This window comes from Pleurodeles waltl, chromosome 3_1 (genome assembly GCF_031143425.1).
Source record: "Pleurodeles waltl isolate 20211129_DDA chromosome 3_1, aPleWal1.hap1.20221129, whole genome shotgun sequence".
Taxonomy (NCBI): Eukaryota; Metazoa; Chordata; class Amphibia; order Caudata; family Salamandridae; genus Pleurodeles; species Pleurodeles waltl.
In genome coordinates this window covers 175,350,957-175,366,183 of record NC_090440.1, presented here as the reverse complement: position 1 = coordinate 175,366,183, position 15,227 = coordinate 175,350,957, and the positions used below count along the sequence as shown (strand labels likewise).

At 44.0% G+C, this 15,227-nt stretch overlaps 1 protein-coding gene across 2 annotated transcripts in view; it reads left to right on the top strand.

Moving 5' to 3' along the window:
• OTUD7A (OTU deubiquitinase 7A) overlaps positions 1–15,227 on the top strand; it is a 1,097,633-nt gene that overhangs the window by 834,611 nt on the left and 247,795 nt on the right. For both annotated transcript variants that reach the window (XM_069222100.1, XM_069222099.1), the window contains exons 9-10: positions 8,331–8,432; positions 10,082–10,209. In XM_069222100.1, coding sequence (XP_069078201.1) covers positions 8,331–8,432; positions 10,082–10,209 — 230 coding nt within the window. The remainder of the gene's footprint in view (positions 1–8,330; positions 8,433–10,081; positions 10,210–15,227) is intronic.

Genomic DNA, 15,227 nt, shown 5'->3' with positions numbered 1-15,227 from the left:
TAAGGTGGGTGTGCAACACCAGGGCTGATGATAGCAAATGCCACTGTAAGGAAAAATAGCAGAGCATGTCTTCTCTGTCTACAGCTATGGAGAACGAATGCAGGGTTCAAAGGATAGCTGGAAAGGATGGAGTAGATAATATGAATTTATTCCATTAGTAATGATATGGATATTTATTACCTTATGTGTGCTTGCAGTATATGGTTTGTGTTGTTTATCATAAGAGTAGTTATTGCTTATGATACAGTCTCCCCAATAACCGTTATAGTAGGAGACCTTCGGCTAGATGTACAATGCCTTTTTGAAGTCGCAAATAGCCTGAGTCTTAGAATCGGGCCATTTGCGAATACAAAAAGGAATTTCCCTATGTACAAGGCCCCAATTGTGATTCAGTAACCTGTTACCGAATCGCATTTTGGGTTTGCGAATCAGTATTTGGAAGGGGCATGTTTAGGGCGTCCCTTACAAATACCTGTTTGCATTGGCATGTACAAATATTTTCCAACCGAAATGCGTCACAAAACATTCGCACTTTACTGCCAACTCAAAGTTGGTTGTAACCCATTTGTAAATGTGAAGGGATTCCCATGGTACCCTTTCCGCTTTGAGAAGAGTTGAAAATATTTTTTAAGAGTAGGCAGTGGTCTCTTGGGACCACTGCCTGAAATGTAAACATTCATTTTTTACTTTTCAAATGCATCCTGTTCTACTTTTAAGGAAAACGAACTTTATTTAAAAGCAATCACAGACATAATGGTCTGCTTGACCCCAGCAGGACACCATCCCTGTGATGAAAGCGAATAATAGTGGGTCACAAATTACGACCAACATAATTAATATTCATGAGGTAGGCTCATTCGCTACCCACTCTGAATCACTATTTTGGGAATAAGGGCTAAATAACCCCTTTGTACATTAGTAATAGCAATTACCAAGTAGTGATTCACAAAAATCACTATTTGGTAATGGTCTTACATGTGATTGTACAGCTAGCCCCTTGTCTCCACCCTGCTTTTCCTCTAGCAGCCAAAATCCTCCTCTGTTTTTAAATCAAGATTACTATATTGCTTTTAACCACTTATTCTTGTGTAGGTAAAAAAAACACTTGCATTTTATGCACGATAGAAAGGAAACAGAGTTCAAAGGTCAATACTCCCTATTAAATCAAAATAATTATGAGACAAATGTTTTCCAATCACAATGTACCCTAATACAGTAGTGGTCTGGAGCTCTGGGTTGTTTTCTATATATTAAACCTCGGTTCAGGAAAGTTCCATCATATTGGTGAGAAACCGATATAGAACCTGTAGGCACCAGGGTAGGCTTGCAACACGTGATGCGCACCCTGGCCGTCTCTACACATGCTGTTGTTGTATACACTGGATAGTGTGGATACATTGGATGTAAGGGAGCGAGGTTTCTCTAGCCCTTTAACAGTTTGGTACAGGCTTTACATTTCTCGAAATGGCACTAAAAGAAAGGTTTAGGGGAGTGTCAGCAGGTTGACATCTCCCTCCACAGAGGTATAGAAGTCAACGTATGCATAGAAAAGGCCCTGTGGTGCACGAACATTGTTGTAAAGGGTGCAGAAATCAGTCAAGTGATGTGTTTAATTCGAGTATGAATTTTGTCTTTGCCTTCACACATGTAGAAGTTACAAGAATTCTAGGAGGAAGGTATGGTGAAGGATAGCGCAGAACTAATAACAATCCTTTATGACTGAGTAAAGCACCTGGGTTTACAGTCCCTATACCCTCTACATTCCCTATACCCTTTTCTACACATTTTGCATATGGTTGACCCGTGTGTGTACAATTCAGTTTTCAGTTATACCATGCATTTTGTGCAAGCGTATTGGAATTTACTAAATGTATTGATCTACCGAATTATGGGCCAGATGTATGAACAAACCCGTTTGCGAATCGCAAATAGCGATTTTTAAGAAATCGCTATTTCAGAGTCGCAATATGCAATGCAACATAATTGTGATTCGGAATTAGCGATTTCTTAAAAATCGCTAATGCAATTTGCGTGGCCCAAATACCGAATCGCCAAAAAATTGCGATTCGGTATTTGAAAATCGCAAATTGCGAGAACGCACACCTGGCAGAGCCTGATGACATCACAAGCAGGAAGTGAGTCATCCCAGGCAGTTTGCAGGTGCCACACCCAAAGGAGCAGTGAGAGAGACACAGCCCAGCCACAGGGAGAAATTCTGTGAACAAGGCAGGACTGCACATCAGCATGGACAACTCTGCAAATGGAAAGGAGAAGGGAGAGAGGAAAAGAAAACTGAAGTTCAGTGAGCAGGAACTGGAGGTGCTCACTGAGGAGGTGGTGAGGAGCCATGACCGGCTGTTCGGGAAGAGCTCACTCCAGGTCCCTGAGAGTGAGAAGCGTAAACTCTGGGCGGACATACAAACAAAAATCTGCGCTGTGGGGGTTGCGCAGTGCTCAGTGGAGTAGATTAGAAAGAAATGGTATGACCTGCGTTCCCGTGCCAAGTAGAGGGTGGACAGAAGGCTACAGGAGGCAAACCATCCACCCAGACATCCTCCACCCCCATGGAAGACCTGGTGGAGTCAACACTCCTCCCAGAAGCTGTCAGTGGGGTCACTGACATAGACACATTCGGCACACCAAGCACCAGTAAAGGTAAGTGCAATATTGAAATGTAACCCCATATGTGTATGTACAAATGCCCCTTAGGAATTAGCAGTTAGTGCAAAGCATTGTGATAAGTAGTCCATTCCACATCTTAGAAGCGACACTACAATGCCTTATGGGAGTGGTAGTCCACAACCCAAAGCTGAAAGTAGCACACAGAATGTAATTAAGTAGAGCGACACCCAGAAGAACACAACATCCACTACATAGTGATATGATGTAACTGTACATTTATTACCATTGTGTAACCTTTGGTGATACATATATAAATGACATGCTGCACATTGTCGCTGCAGATGTCCCAGGCCCAGCAGCATCAGCATGTGCCATTGTGGGGGAATGTTGAAACCCAGCCTCCATCAGACTCCAACACCAGTGAGTCTGTGAATATTGCGCCTATCAGACGCAGGGCAAGGGCTGTACCGCTCCCCGAATTGAGCCAGGACTCATATGACATGCAGGATGACAGCCACACTCCATTCCCAGACCGCAGATCCACCGTAATGCAGGAGTCCCAGCCCCAGCGTAACTCAACACTCCGCAGGAGGCCTCAGTATGCAGGCACACAGCAGATGGAAGCAGGAGAGGGCCCATCAGTCTTCGGTGGCCTCGAATCCTCTATGCTGAAACTGCAGCACCTGCAAAATAAGAAGGTTACGGCAATGCATAGGCAGATGCAGGCACACAATGCCAACATGGGGGGGGGCTGCATCGGCAGTTGGAGTGCCTTAATTCAAACATTTCAAAGCTGCATGAGGGACAGATCACAGCTTCTGAGAACACCAGGGAGCTGACCAATGCAGTGAGGGAACTCTGCACAGAGCTAAGGCATGACAGAGTCAGCCACCTCAGGCATGAGAGGCGATTCATGGGGATGTTTAGTGGATTCTGTAGATCGGTCAATCGCCTTGCAACATCTACGGCCCTCATATCGCGGTGTGCTGTGGCTGCACAGGTGGAGACAGCGCACAGCAGTAGGGATGTAGCCCAGGGACTAGTCCAGATAACGAATGTGCTGGATACTATGCTGGGTAACTGCTCTGCTACACCCAGTGAACTTGGACTAGGGGAGACTGAGGACTCATCTAGCCTCAGCAGCACAGCAGTGCCCACTACAGATCCTAGGCATCGCAGTGCCAGGCACAGCACTGGGTCTGAGGCAGATACCAGAGGTGCCGGTGAGGCCACTGCGCACTCGAGTGGCTTGCGTGGCCGTAAAAAGTGACTGTAATGGCCACAGGGGACTGTCTGCTTTTTTTGTTTTACAGTGAACTATGAATAAATAGTGAGACACTGTTAATGCTTATTTTATGACACATGTGTTTATTTTTTTTGCTAGTGACACTTATGTTACCTGACGTTAAGGTAATAAAGGTACTACCTACCAGTACACATGTCAGTGAAGTTGTGTTGTTATTACTTACATCTGAAATGGTTGTGCGTGATGTCTGCACGCCTTTGCCTTCCCTCTGCTGCACTGGTCCTGTCTGCTGGCTGTAGGGGGGTATGGGATCATCATCCTCATCTGAGTCTGAATCAGATATTTCCACAGGTATGCCCCTGGTGGTAGCTATATTTTGCAGGATTGCACATGTGGCCACTATTCTACAGGTCGTGTCCGGGCTGTACTGTAGTGCCCCTCCACTTTTGTGGATGCACCGGAAGCAGGCCAAAGGTGCGCTCAACCACTTTGCGGGTTGCCCTGTGTGCTGAATTGTATCTCCGTTCTGCTGGTGTTGTAGGGTTTAGGTAGGGTGTCATCATGTAGGTGCACACTGCGTAGGCACTGTCTCCTGGAAGGAACAGAGGGTATAATGAGTAAGTGAGCCATCTGACGTCACAACGCCATCAATGCACCAGTGTACTGAGGAACAATACCTAGTAGATATCCCTCACCAAACTCCCCAGCTAGCAGTCTTGTGTGAATCCCGCTGTGATGAAAGATGTATGAATCATGTGTGCTCCCTGGGTACCTGGCCACGAGATCTGCACATGGTGGGTATGCTATTTGTCCTATGTGTTGTGCGCTGCAGTATGGGTTGTAGCTCAGCTATCAGGTCAAGTATCATGGCTGAGTTCAACCTGTACTTATCATGTATCTCCTCCTCAGTCTGGTCAAAAAGGGTAATGCGCACTCTGAAAATGTGCTCCTGTCTCATCCTCCCTCTCCTCAAACCTGCCAAGATCCTCATTCTCCTGCCATGACGTAGAGTGCAGCCATTGTGGAAAAGAGTCTGAGGCTTTCTGGGCCTCTTTATATAGGTTGCACCTGGTTATCACCTGGTTTAACTCAGTGGTAATTTGCATGTGCAAAAGGCCATTCTGCGAAAATTCGCAATTTGCAAATTTTTTATGCATCGAATTGCGACATGGTTTTGCGAGTCGCATTTTGCGTCTCACAATTTCTGACTTGAAATACTGAATCGGTACTTGCGAGTCGCTATTCCGACTCGCAATTTGCGAAATGCTAATTGCGATTCGGTATTCCATGTTGCAAATTGTGAGATGCAAAATGCGACTCGCAAAACCATGTCGCAATTTTAATGCCTTTCATGCATCGCAGGCCACGTTTTTGCATTCGCAAATGGCCAAATTCTGCGATTCGCACCGTTTGCGAATGCAAAATGGTTTGATACATCTGGCCCTAGGTTTTGAGTTACTAAAGTTGTGTCATTTTCCCCCCTAAAGACTATCGTCTGTCTCTTGTCAGTTTTAATCTGCCAGGCAATTTGTCATATCCCTTTTTGCTCAGTTAATTGGCAGACAGGCGCTCCTTTTCTGTCCTTTGCTATCTCTGTAACTTCTGTGCATCCATTTCCTGCCCTCCCAAATCTCCCAACTCCTTACCTGCTACGTCATGCCTCTCCCACTTGCCGCTGTCATGCTTCTCCTCCCCACCAATAGCCCTGCCCTCCTCCCGTATCCCAGGTCCTAATTAACGGTGGCCGCAGCGGACGGAAGTCTGACTCACAAAAGGACGCACGTCAATCCCTCAAACGCGCCCAGTACCAGAAACCCTGGTCCCCTTCAATCCACCACTACCCCACTACTCTCTTTTGCATCTTTCACCCTAGATTTCCCATCACCTACTTACCCTCTGCTGGTGCATAACACAACATGGAAAGAGCCTTCACCTGCTCCCTTTGTCGCCATGAAGATCTTGGACCTGCTGGAAGACGCCGCCCTGGGACCTTCTCATCCTCATGGAAAGTGACTGACCACAGCTTCAACATCAGACACTGTCAACTCCATCCCCGCCAGATGTAAGATCTCCAGGCAAAACTGCCAAAAAAGGCCCAGAGGAATAATTGAGTTCATCTACAAATATACTTTCAACTACACTGTATTTTCTGAAGCTGAAAACAAACTACATGGAGAATATCAACTTCAAATTACAAATCACAGCAAATTTTGCCCTGGGTTGGACCCTAGAAACACTACAAACTACTCAAACAGAAATGGAGAACTACCAAATCAGAGGTGGAAAGATATGCCTTCAAAGCACCCCATTGGAGGTACCACCATCCTATCAGGGAAACCAAGAAGAAAGCCCTAGTCAAATGAATAAAACCCACTCCAGCGTCATCTGTTTCCACCATAGCTGTCACCGGAAACATCAACCCATCCCAAGATCTGTGCAACGACCCTTCAAAAATCTTCTGCAGCAAACTTGCAACCATATACAACAAATTCCCCCTGCAAACCGATCCCCCTAGCCCTCTCCAGAATTCTCATGGTGATGAAGGAAGTCAACACAATCACCCCATGGGACATCATTAGCACAGAGGACACCACAATCATGAAGCCCATTCACTCAGGGCCCCCGGCAGCCCCATGCCCCACCACACCTTCGACAGAGGAGCAATCCCCATCAGCGAGGCCTTCACCCCTATCCTCAACACCTCTATCGGACCCCCCACCTTTTTTTAACCATGGAAACACACAGCCATTAATGCCCTCCTAGAAAAACCCTTGGCTGACCCAACCAAACTCTGCAATTACCAACAGATATTACTCCTTCCCTACCCTGCCAAAGTCCTGGAAAAAGTCCTCAAAGAGCAATTCTCGGACCATCCCGCCAGCCATCAGCTGTTTGACACCACACAATTAAGATAAAGACCAAATATAGCACAGAAAATGCCCTTAGAGCAGCAATGGATAACATTCAGAGGATGCTCTAAAGGGGGAAACCGTTGCCTTCATCGTTCTAGGCCTATCAGTAGCCTTCAACAGGTCTTGGACAAGACCAAGGTGGTAGTCTTTGGGAAGAATGCCTCGTCATGGGACACCAGCTGGTGGCCCACAGACCTTGGACCCATTCCTGTGCCCTGCTTGCTAGTGAGAAACCTCTGAATCATCATACACAAAAAGCTGGGCATGACTGCACAAGTCTACGCAGTGGTCTCAGCCTACTTTAACACACTAAGGATGCTGAAGAAAATCTTTAACTGGATACCAGACAACATCAGGAAAACAATAACCCAAGCTCTGATCACAAGCTGACCAGACTATGGAATCACACTGTATGCATGGATTACCGACCAGCTCACAAGTCTACAGCCTTTCTGAAATGCAGCAGCCATACTAGTCCTTAACCTCCCATGCTGACGGAATACCACTTGTACCCCATACACAAGCGGGCACACTTTCAGCTCTTCGTCCACACCTACAAAGCTCTCCACAACATTGGGCCTGTGTACCTAAACAGCCGTTTTCACTTTCACCAACCTTCCAGACACTTCCGCTCTGCCAGTCTGTCACTAGCACACACTCCACTCATAAGCAAAAGCAGGGCAGGGTCTACGCCTTCGCGTACCTGGCCTCTCAAGCCTGAGATGACCTCCCACAATACATCAGAGCCTTCTCATCTCTTCTTGACTTTCACTAGAAGGTGAAGATCTGGACTTTCGAGGAGTGCTGGCCTCACACACTTTGTACAGAGCATCTAGGGGTGATTAGCGCTTTATAAAAACACTGATAACATAATATAACATAACTTGCTGTATGGTTGCAGGAACTCAAATACAAACAAAGTAATATATTATTTACCTCCTATGTGATGTTATGTAAGATAGTACTTATATACCGCAACATTCACCTACACGTCTCTTGGCACTGAGCAGATAAGAAACTAAATAAATTTCTGGCAAAAGAGAAGTTTGAATATTTTTCCAAAAGGGGGAAAAGATAGAAATCACCTTCAAATCATAAGGAAGTTTGTTCCACAGTTTTGCAGCAACTTTACATCAAGCAGAGAGCATATTAAATTGCAAGATAACCAAAAAGGTTTGCCAAGAAGGACCTAAGATATAAGGAATCTACATCATATACTAATCATGAATCCGATTAATAAAGTAGTACAAGAGCAACACTGATAAAACAATTATAACGATGCAGAGGTGTTGAACCTCTCCCTTTCTACAGGGTCACCCTCACCTCTGAACTTTTTGCTTTCTCCCCACCTGTTTTCTGAACCCATTTTTGTTGGCTACCCAGTGCTAAACTATTTGTGCGTTTTCCTTCAATCATGGTGAAATTGGCTTATACCCAATTGGTACATTTACATTAGCGATTCGTCCCTAGTAAAGGATATATGTACACGCGAAAATAAATATTACAAATCCAATTAGGTTAAAATCTTCTATTTTTTTTTTTTTTCACAGGGCGTCTTAACTGGTGGTCTACGACATGTTCAAGTTGTAAGCGTCTTCTTCCGCTGGCGACCACAGGGGATGGAAACTGTCTCTTACATGCGGCATCATTAGGTAGGAAAATGACATTCGAGAAATGGCTGCTGTGCAAAACAAGCATTTGCAATGCAATAGGTCTCGCATTTGCGAGAGTTAGAGCTATAGGCATTGTAAATGACAGTGTCCTATTTATGTGTTTTGGTTTGGATTGTAGGGGATGTATGTGGTGTGGAGTGGAAATTAGTGGTTTTTATTTTAATTGTTACTTGTGGATTTGTGCAGTGTGGAATTGTGTGGTACGGAGTGTATATGTGTAGTGGAATTATGTGGCATGGTGAATATATATGAGTGAAAGCTGCATAAAATAGATGGAAAGGAAGATAGAGACGGGTAGGTAGTTCATTTAGGAACTGGTGCAAGCTTCCCTCATAGAAGGTACAATGTAAGCTTCCCTCACATGGAAGGTACAATGCAAGCTTCCCTCACACAGATGCTACAATGGCAGTTTCCCTCACACAGAAGGTACAATGCAAGCTTCCCTCACAGAGAAGGTACAATGCAAGCTTCCCTCACAGAGAAGGTAAAATGCAAGCTTCCCTCACAGAGAATGTACCATGCATGCTTCTTTCACACACAGCAGATACAGTACTGGCAGCAGAAGTGCATGCTTCCCTCATACACAGCAGATACTGCACAGGCAGCAGAGCATGCTCCCTCACACAGAAGGTACAATGCATGCTCTTCCCTCACAGAGATGGTACAATGCAAGCTTCCCTCACACAGATGGTATAATGCAAGCTTCCCTCACAGAGGGTGTACATTGCAAGCTTCCCTCACAGAGAAGGTACAATGCAAGCTTCCCTCACATGGAAGGTGCAATGCAAGCTTTCCTCACAGAGAAGGTACAATGCAAGCTCCCCTCACACAGAAAGTACAATGCAAGCTTTTCTTTTTAGCTTTAAAATCAAGACTCTCCTGCAGCTATAGTCCTTCTCCTTAGATTCTGTTCTTTCCACTCCCCCAATCAGACATGCTGTTATGCCATGTTGCAAATTAATGAAGTAGACATTGAATATCTGCGAGTTTCCTCCCTTACTCTCCTCTCCATGCGGCTCCTAAATGTCAGTCTTCATCCTAACAAACAAGACCAAAACAGGTCCTGCAAACAGAGATAGGGTAGGTATATATCAAGCATGCTCATTTTGATTGGAAGAGTGTATTAGTTATTTGTACTTTGTACAGATCACTTTATTCATGATTGTCCTAAGTGTCTTCTGTTGTTTGATATGTAAGAGGACTATTGACCGTGGCTAAATGATTCGCCTTCCACTCTATTCCCACATCTTCAAATATACCTCACATGGATATTTCAGAAACCTTCATCCCCTGACAGGTACACTGCCATGGTCATCCTTGGTATAGTAAAGTGCTGCTGTAATTCATTGGTAGTAAAGTGGAATATCTCTTTGGGTAGGGTCTGTCAGACAAAGAATATAATGGCATCTTCAAAAGAACTTCTTCCATTATCATTGAAAATGAGTTCTCACAAAGTGCCAAAATGTTTTTAGACAGATGGCATCCAATATCTAAGCTGAATTCAAAATTTGGCCCATGGTCTAAAGTAAATCCTAGAAGAACATTTAATCATACTTCAAATGTATCATCTTCTTACAGGCACTGTAACATTTCTAAATGATCTTCAATGCCTTTTTTGCCATTAATAGGTATGTGGGGATTTCATGACAGGGACCTCGTCTTACGTAAAGCGCTTTACACCATGATGAGGAATGGCGCAGAAAGAGATGCACTTAAGAGACGGTGGCGATGGCAACAGACACAGCAAAATAAGGAGGTGTGTAGATCCTATCCAGCCATCTTAAAAACATTTGATGTGTTTCATAAGGTGTACTTTTTCATATACGTTACAATTCTGTCTGACTTACGATTTTTGTTCTTGCCATGTATGCTTTGTACCCTCACATAATACATCACTCATGATGTTCACTGACTGCATTGATAATATCCCTAATAACATCTGAGATTACATCATTGATAACAGCACTGTGTACCACAAAGGGCACAAGTTATAGCTATGTTAGGACATGAGTTATAGTTACTTGAGAAAACTATAACTGGTGAATTTCAGTGGTTTTGTTAAGTTTAAAATGTTAAGTTTTATCAAACATTTTTACCAAACTATAACTCCCTTTAATCTTTGTTTTTTAGCCCATTGGATTTCTATGTTTTTTTAAGGCAAAGTAAGATATTTGTCGTTGTGCATGGCATGAGGTTGGGTACAGGACCTAGCCTGTGGCAAGACCTGGTCCCAATCCTTAGTGAATGGCCAATCCACCGCCCCCCCACACATGGTCTGCAGCTGTGCAGGGTGTGGGTTTGAGCCCCAAAAGCACCCAAACCCCCATAGGTACCCAATATCCCCTTTTTGTATTTTCTTGTACCATGGATCTGTGCCTCCCCCACATTTCTACGGGATGCCACAATGGGAAGAAAACACACAGGGTGAGGGGTCCATAAGTTTTTTGTGTTTCAAAAATAAACTCCTGTTTTGGAAGTTTGTTTCTGTTATACAAAACAAATTAAGAAGTTGGGTGAACGGCCATCAAAACTGATGACGGCAACTCACCAAACTCTTTGTAAGTTGAACAGAACTGCTGAGAAAGAGATTCCTTTCAATGTACAGAGATGAGCGCTGAGCCAGCGGTCATATTTAAATTTAACAGGTGGTAGTCCATCAGGGTGGCAGATGTAATGTCCTCCTCCACCCTGATGGATGAAGTATAGCCTTTCAAGCTATAAAAATGCCCCTAGTCCTTCTTGATTTGAGTGGTTGATTTATAAGTTGGGTTTGAGAAGTGAGACAGGGATAACGGAGTGGTCACACCATACCATTGATTGTACTGTTTCAGTAGTGACTTCAAGGGCATATGAGAAATTGCAGTCTAGGCTGTGCTTTGCTGAGAGTGCTGGGCTACTCAACACATATTTGAAGGCAAAAGCCTGCATCTTGATAAGGAGAGCATTAGTACGCTTGTCATTTGACCTTTCAACCCACAGGTTAAAGCCTCTTATGACCTCAAGTTATTGCTGTAGGCCAGTAGGTGGAGAGTAAGATCAAAGAACTTACCCAGAAAGTGAGGTTGTATCACTGTTAAAACGAAGAAGCTGTTGGGATTCATGATGCAGTGGGTTCAATGTACTGCAAGGATGGATTTGGTGTTCAAAATGTCAGTGCTGTTGTGTAGGCTACTACTACTACCGTACCTTATCATCTTTGTTATTACAAATTATTTTTGGCCCTGAGGAGGAAGAGTGTGGTGGGTCTTAATTGCATTGTCTTAGGACCATGGTTGGGTAAATGAGCATTCGATTCAGATGCAAAGCATTTGTTTTTCTTGAGAATACCTCATTGTTGATTAGGTTAGGATTCAGACCAAGCCTTGTGGCAGTTCATGATTACCGTTAGTGTTGTGCTTAGATTGGTTCAATGCCTGGGCATTTTGGGATTTAAAACATGGAGTCTGGCATCAGATGGAGTCGGATTGTAGTTGGTTGGAGAAATGCCTAAGATAGCATGGCATGTTAGTGGCTGCCTAAAGAGTGGAGAAACATGTGAAATGGTGCTGTGGGGCTAATGGTAATGAAGTAGAAAAATCTAGCAGGGATCGATGAGTGGTGGGGAAGGGTTAGCACAAGTTAGTATGTTTGCTGGTGGGTGAGTGATAAAAGTAGTGGATTATGCAGTGCTCAGTTTTAGAGTTTTTGAGGCTTTGGCTGACTCATTTGAAGGTCTATAAATTGCTGTCATCGACTTGAATGAGGCTTAATCTATTATTGTGATTTTAAGATTATTTCAGATGACTATAGACTGTAGTGTACCTAACCTTTATTCTAGACTTGTTGTAATCCAGAGGTCTGGCTTGGTGTATATAGACAACAGCTGTAGGACTTATAGATTTGTTGTTGCATTTTTAAGTATTGTTCTTGCATTTATAGTGCACTTGCATTGATGTTGATGGTTCTCTCTCATAAAGATGATGGAGGTGTAGAAGGTGTCCTATCTTGCAAGGTTGAATGGGTAGTCACAGGTCACCTGAGCATGGAAAGATGAGTAAAAAAGGGATCTAATGTAGGAATCCAGAGTTGTTACCTGCAGTCTGTGGTAACTGTGATGGATTACAAAGAGACCACTGGTTTCTGAAAAGGACAATAGGGTATAATTAAGTGATAGTGGTCCTGAACGGGGAGAGACAGGAAAGTGGCAAGTTCTTTTTAGATCAACTTAAATGACACCATGCAAATCAAGAACATTGCCTTAATTAAATTACTGCACATTTTTTAATTCCCACTTATCAGTTTCTAAATGTCGACAAATAACATGATGGAAGAAATAGTATTTTACTTCATTGTTAGAGCAGTCAGTGGTGTGAGACCTGCCTAGGGCCTCCTTATTTAGCCAATGGGAGCGTGCATCAACTGAAGCAAGTGAGCAGTCTTATTAAAGTTCACTCACTGGTGCTGAGCAGAAGCAATATGGCTGCTTTCAGCTTAATTTCAGTTGGTTTTAAGGGATGGCTTGCAGCGAATGGTGGTGTCTGTTTGCCTCGTCAAACTTGGATAGGACTACAGAGCACTGGAACCTAGTGGGAGTAGAGCATTTCCTCACATCACTTCCAAGCATGGCACCTGATGCCTGAGGTTGGGGAGAGAGGGAGGCTGGCTTACCACTAAGTCTGCCCAATAGGTAGAGCAGTGCAGACTGGTTGGCCAAGCAAGTCTGCTGATCGGCTAAAGAAGGACAGCATCAGGGACCTTAAGAGGGACAGCAGAGGCCTCAGAATGTCTATGACCCCATTGGAGGCATCAGAATGTTAATGACCCCAGCAGAGGCACCGGAATGTTGATGACCGTAGTCTTTGTATTAGTCCTGACTCCCTTGGTTCATGCTAGGTTTGTACTGGTGGCTGGTAAGTCAGTTAGGATGAGCTGAGGCAATCATATGGAACATCATTCCTATCAGTACAGTTGTTGACAAAGAGGTGCTGTTTAGGAAGTGCATGCATTGCTTTATTAAGTGTGCCAACTTGTAGAACAAAAAGGAAATGAAAGGAAAGGAAAGGAAAGGAAAGGAAAGGAAAGGAAAGGAAAGGAAAGGAAAGGAAAGGGAAGATACAGGGCCAATAGCAATATCACATCCTTAGTAGGTTGCTTGGTCATGCCATTATGCCAGCTTGGGAAGTCTGCAGGCCAGTCCAGAGGTAATTGTACAAGGTCAGCCAAACAAGTTTTGCATCTGGGTGAATGGGGGAGAAACCAGCTCTGCACTAGTCCTGCCTCCCTGGGTTCATGGTAGGTTTGCACTGGTGGCTGACAAGTCAGTTAGGTTGAGTAGAGGCAGTCGTATTGCTCATCATACCTCTCAGTACACTTGGTTGACAAAGAGATGCTGTTTACAAAGTGTGTGCAGTGTTTTTTTTTAATGCACCAACTTGTGCACCAATTGTGCCCTGGGCTCCCTTTGCCCTCCTCCTCCATCTGTTCCCTTTTGTAAACCTCCCCACTGTGCTTTACTGCTGCACTCTCACTGCACAGTAAAACCCTCCACAAATGGCAGAGAGTATGAAGAAAGGATCACCTTCCCTCTGACCATGCCATCTGTCTTCTATACACTCTCATTAATGCTGCTCTACCACATGCTATGGAACTCGTTTATCAAGTACTTATTAGTTCTGTGCAATGCACCACCTCTTGTCTCCGTCTATGGACCCCTTTGTCCTGTTGCCATTGTTTCCCATCTAGACATTCCCCAATTCTTCACCTTTAAAATTAACAAATTGTGGCCATTCTTCTATCCTATGTCTTTCACACCCTTCTTTGAACCCACACCTTCTAGTCCATTTCCATATGGCTAACATTGTAACTGACATTTCTAATCACAAGCAAAATAAAGAGGGGAAGGAAAGGGCAGTAACACATCCTCCTAAGGAATCCTAAATATCACAACCAACTGTTACTGTCATAGGGAGAAAAACACACTCGGGTTTCTCTTACCTCCCAATAGTCTGAGATGAGCCACGGGGTCTTGTGCAGGTATACTTCTTCATAGTATACCTTTGTATTGTCATGCTTCATCATCGGCTACCTTGCACCACCCTGGTAAGATAATACCACCAGGATTGACTCAACCTCTGGATGGATTCAGAGCAGGAGGGAGTTTTTAGATAAATAAACTACTGGAAAAGACTGGGATTAAGATAGACAGGTTAAAATACCTTGTAGTCCCCCAGTGGGTCACCTTTATTAAAATGGGACCACAGGTAATACTAAAAACAAAAGGGATGGTTATTTGAGGATTATGGCTCATACCACCCAATACGAGGCCACCATTTTTCTGCCCTACCTTTTTAGCCCTATTGGGTCTAGGGCATTCTTCACGGCTAAGGATCCCTATAGTCTCTTGTCAGCTATTGTGCCCTATATTGTACTTTTAGTGCAAGGGATACAAAATAAGTGCAGGTCAGTCCTATCTGAGTATTTTTTTAAACAATTCTTAGTCCACCCTAGATTATAGGGGCCACCAGCTTCCTGGTCAAGGTAGGGGACAAAGGCCTTTAGAGCCACACATACTTCAAAAGGTACATCATGCCTGAGTACCTATCCTCACCCTTTCATTGCCGAACTGTCAGTCACACTTGGTTGTGACATTTAAAATGGTGACTGCCCCTTCCAACCCTCTACCTTTTTCCTCCACCATCTACCCTAGCTTGTGTCCTATCTTGTTTCCTTCTTTTACCTTTGTAATTAATATGGTGTCTTCCCATTTCCCATCATGTAAGATTCTGAAATAAGTCA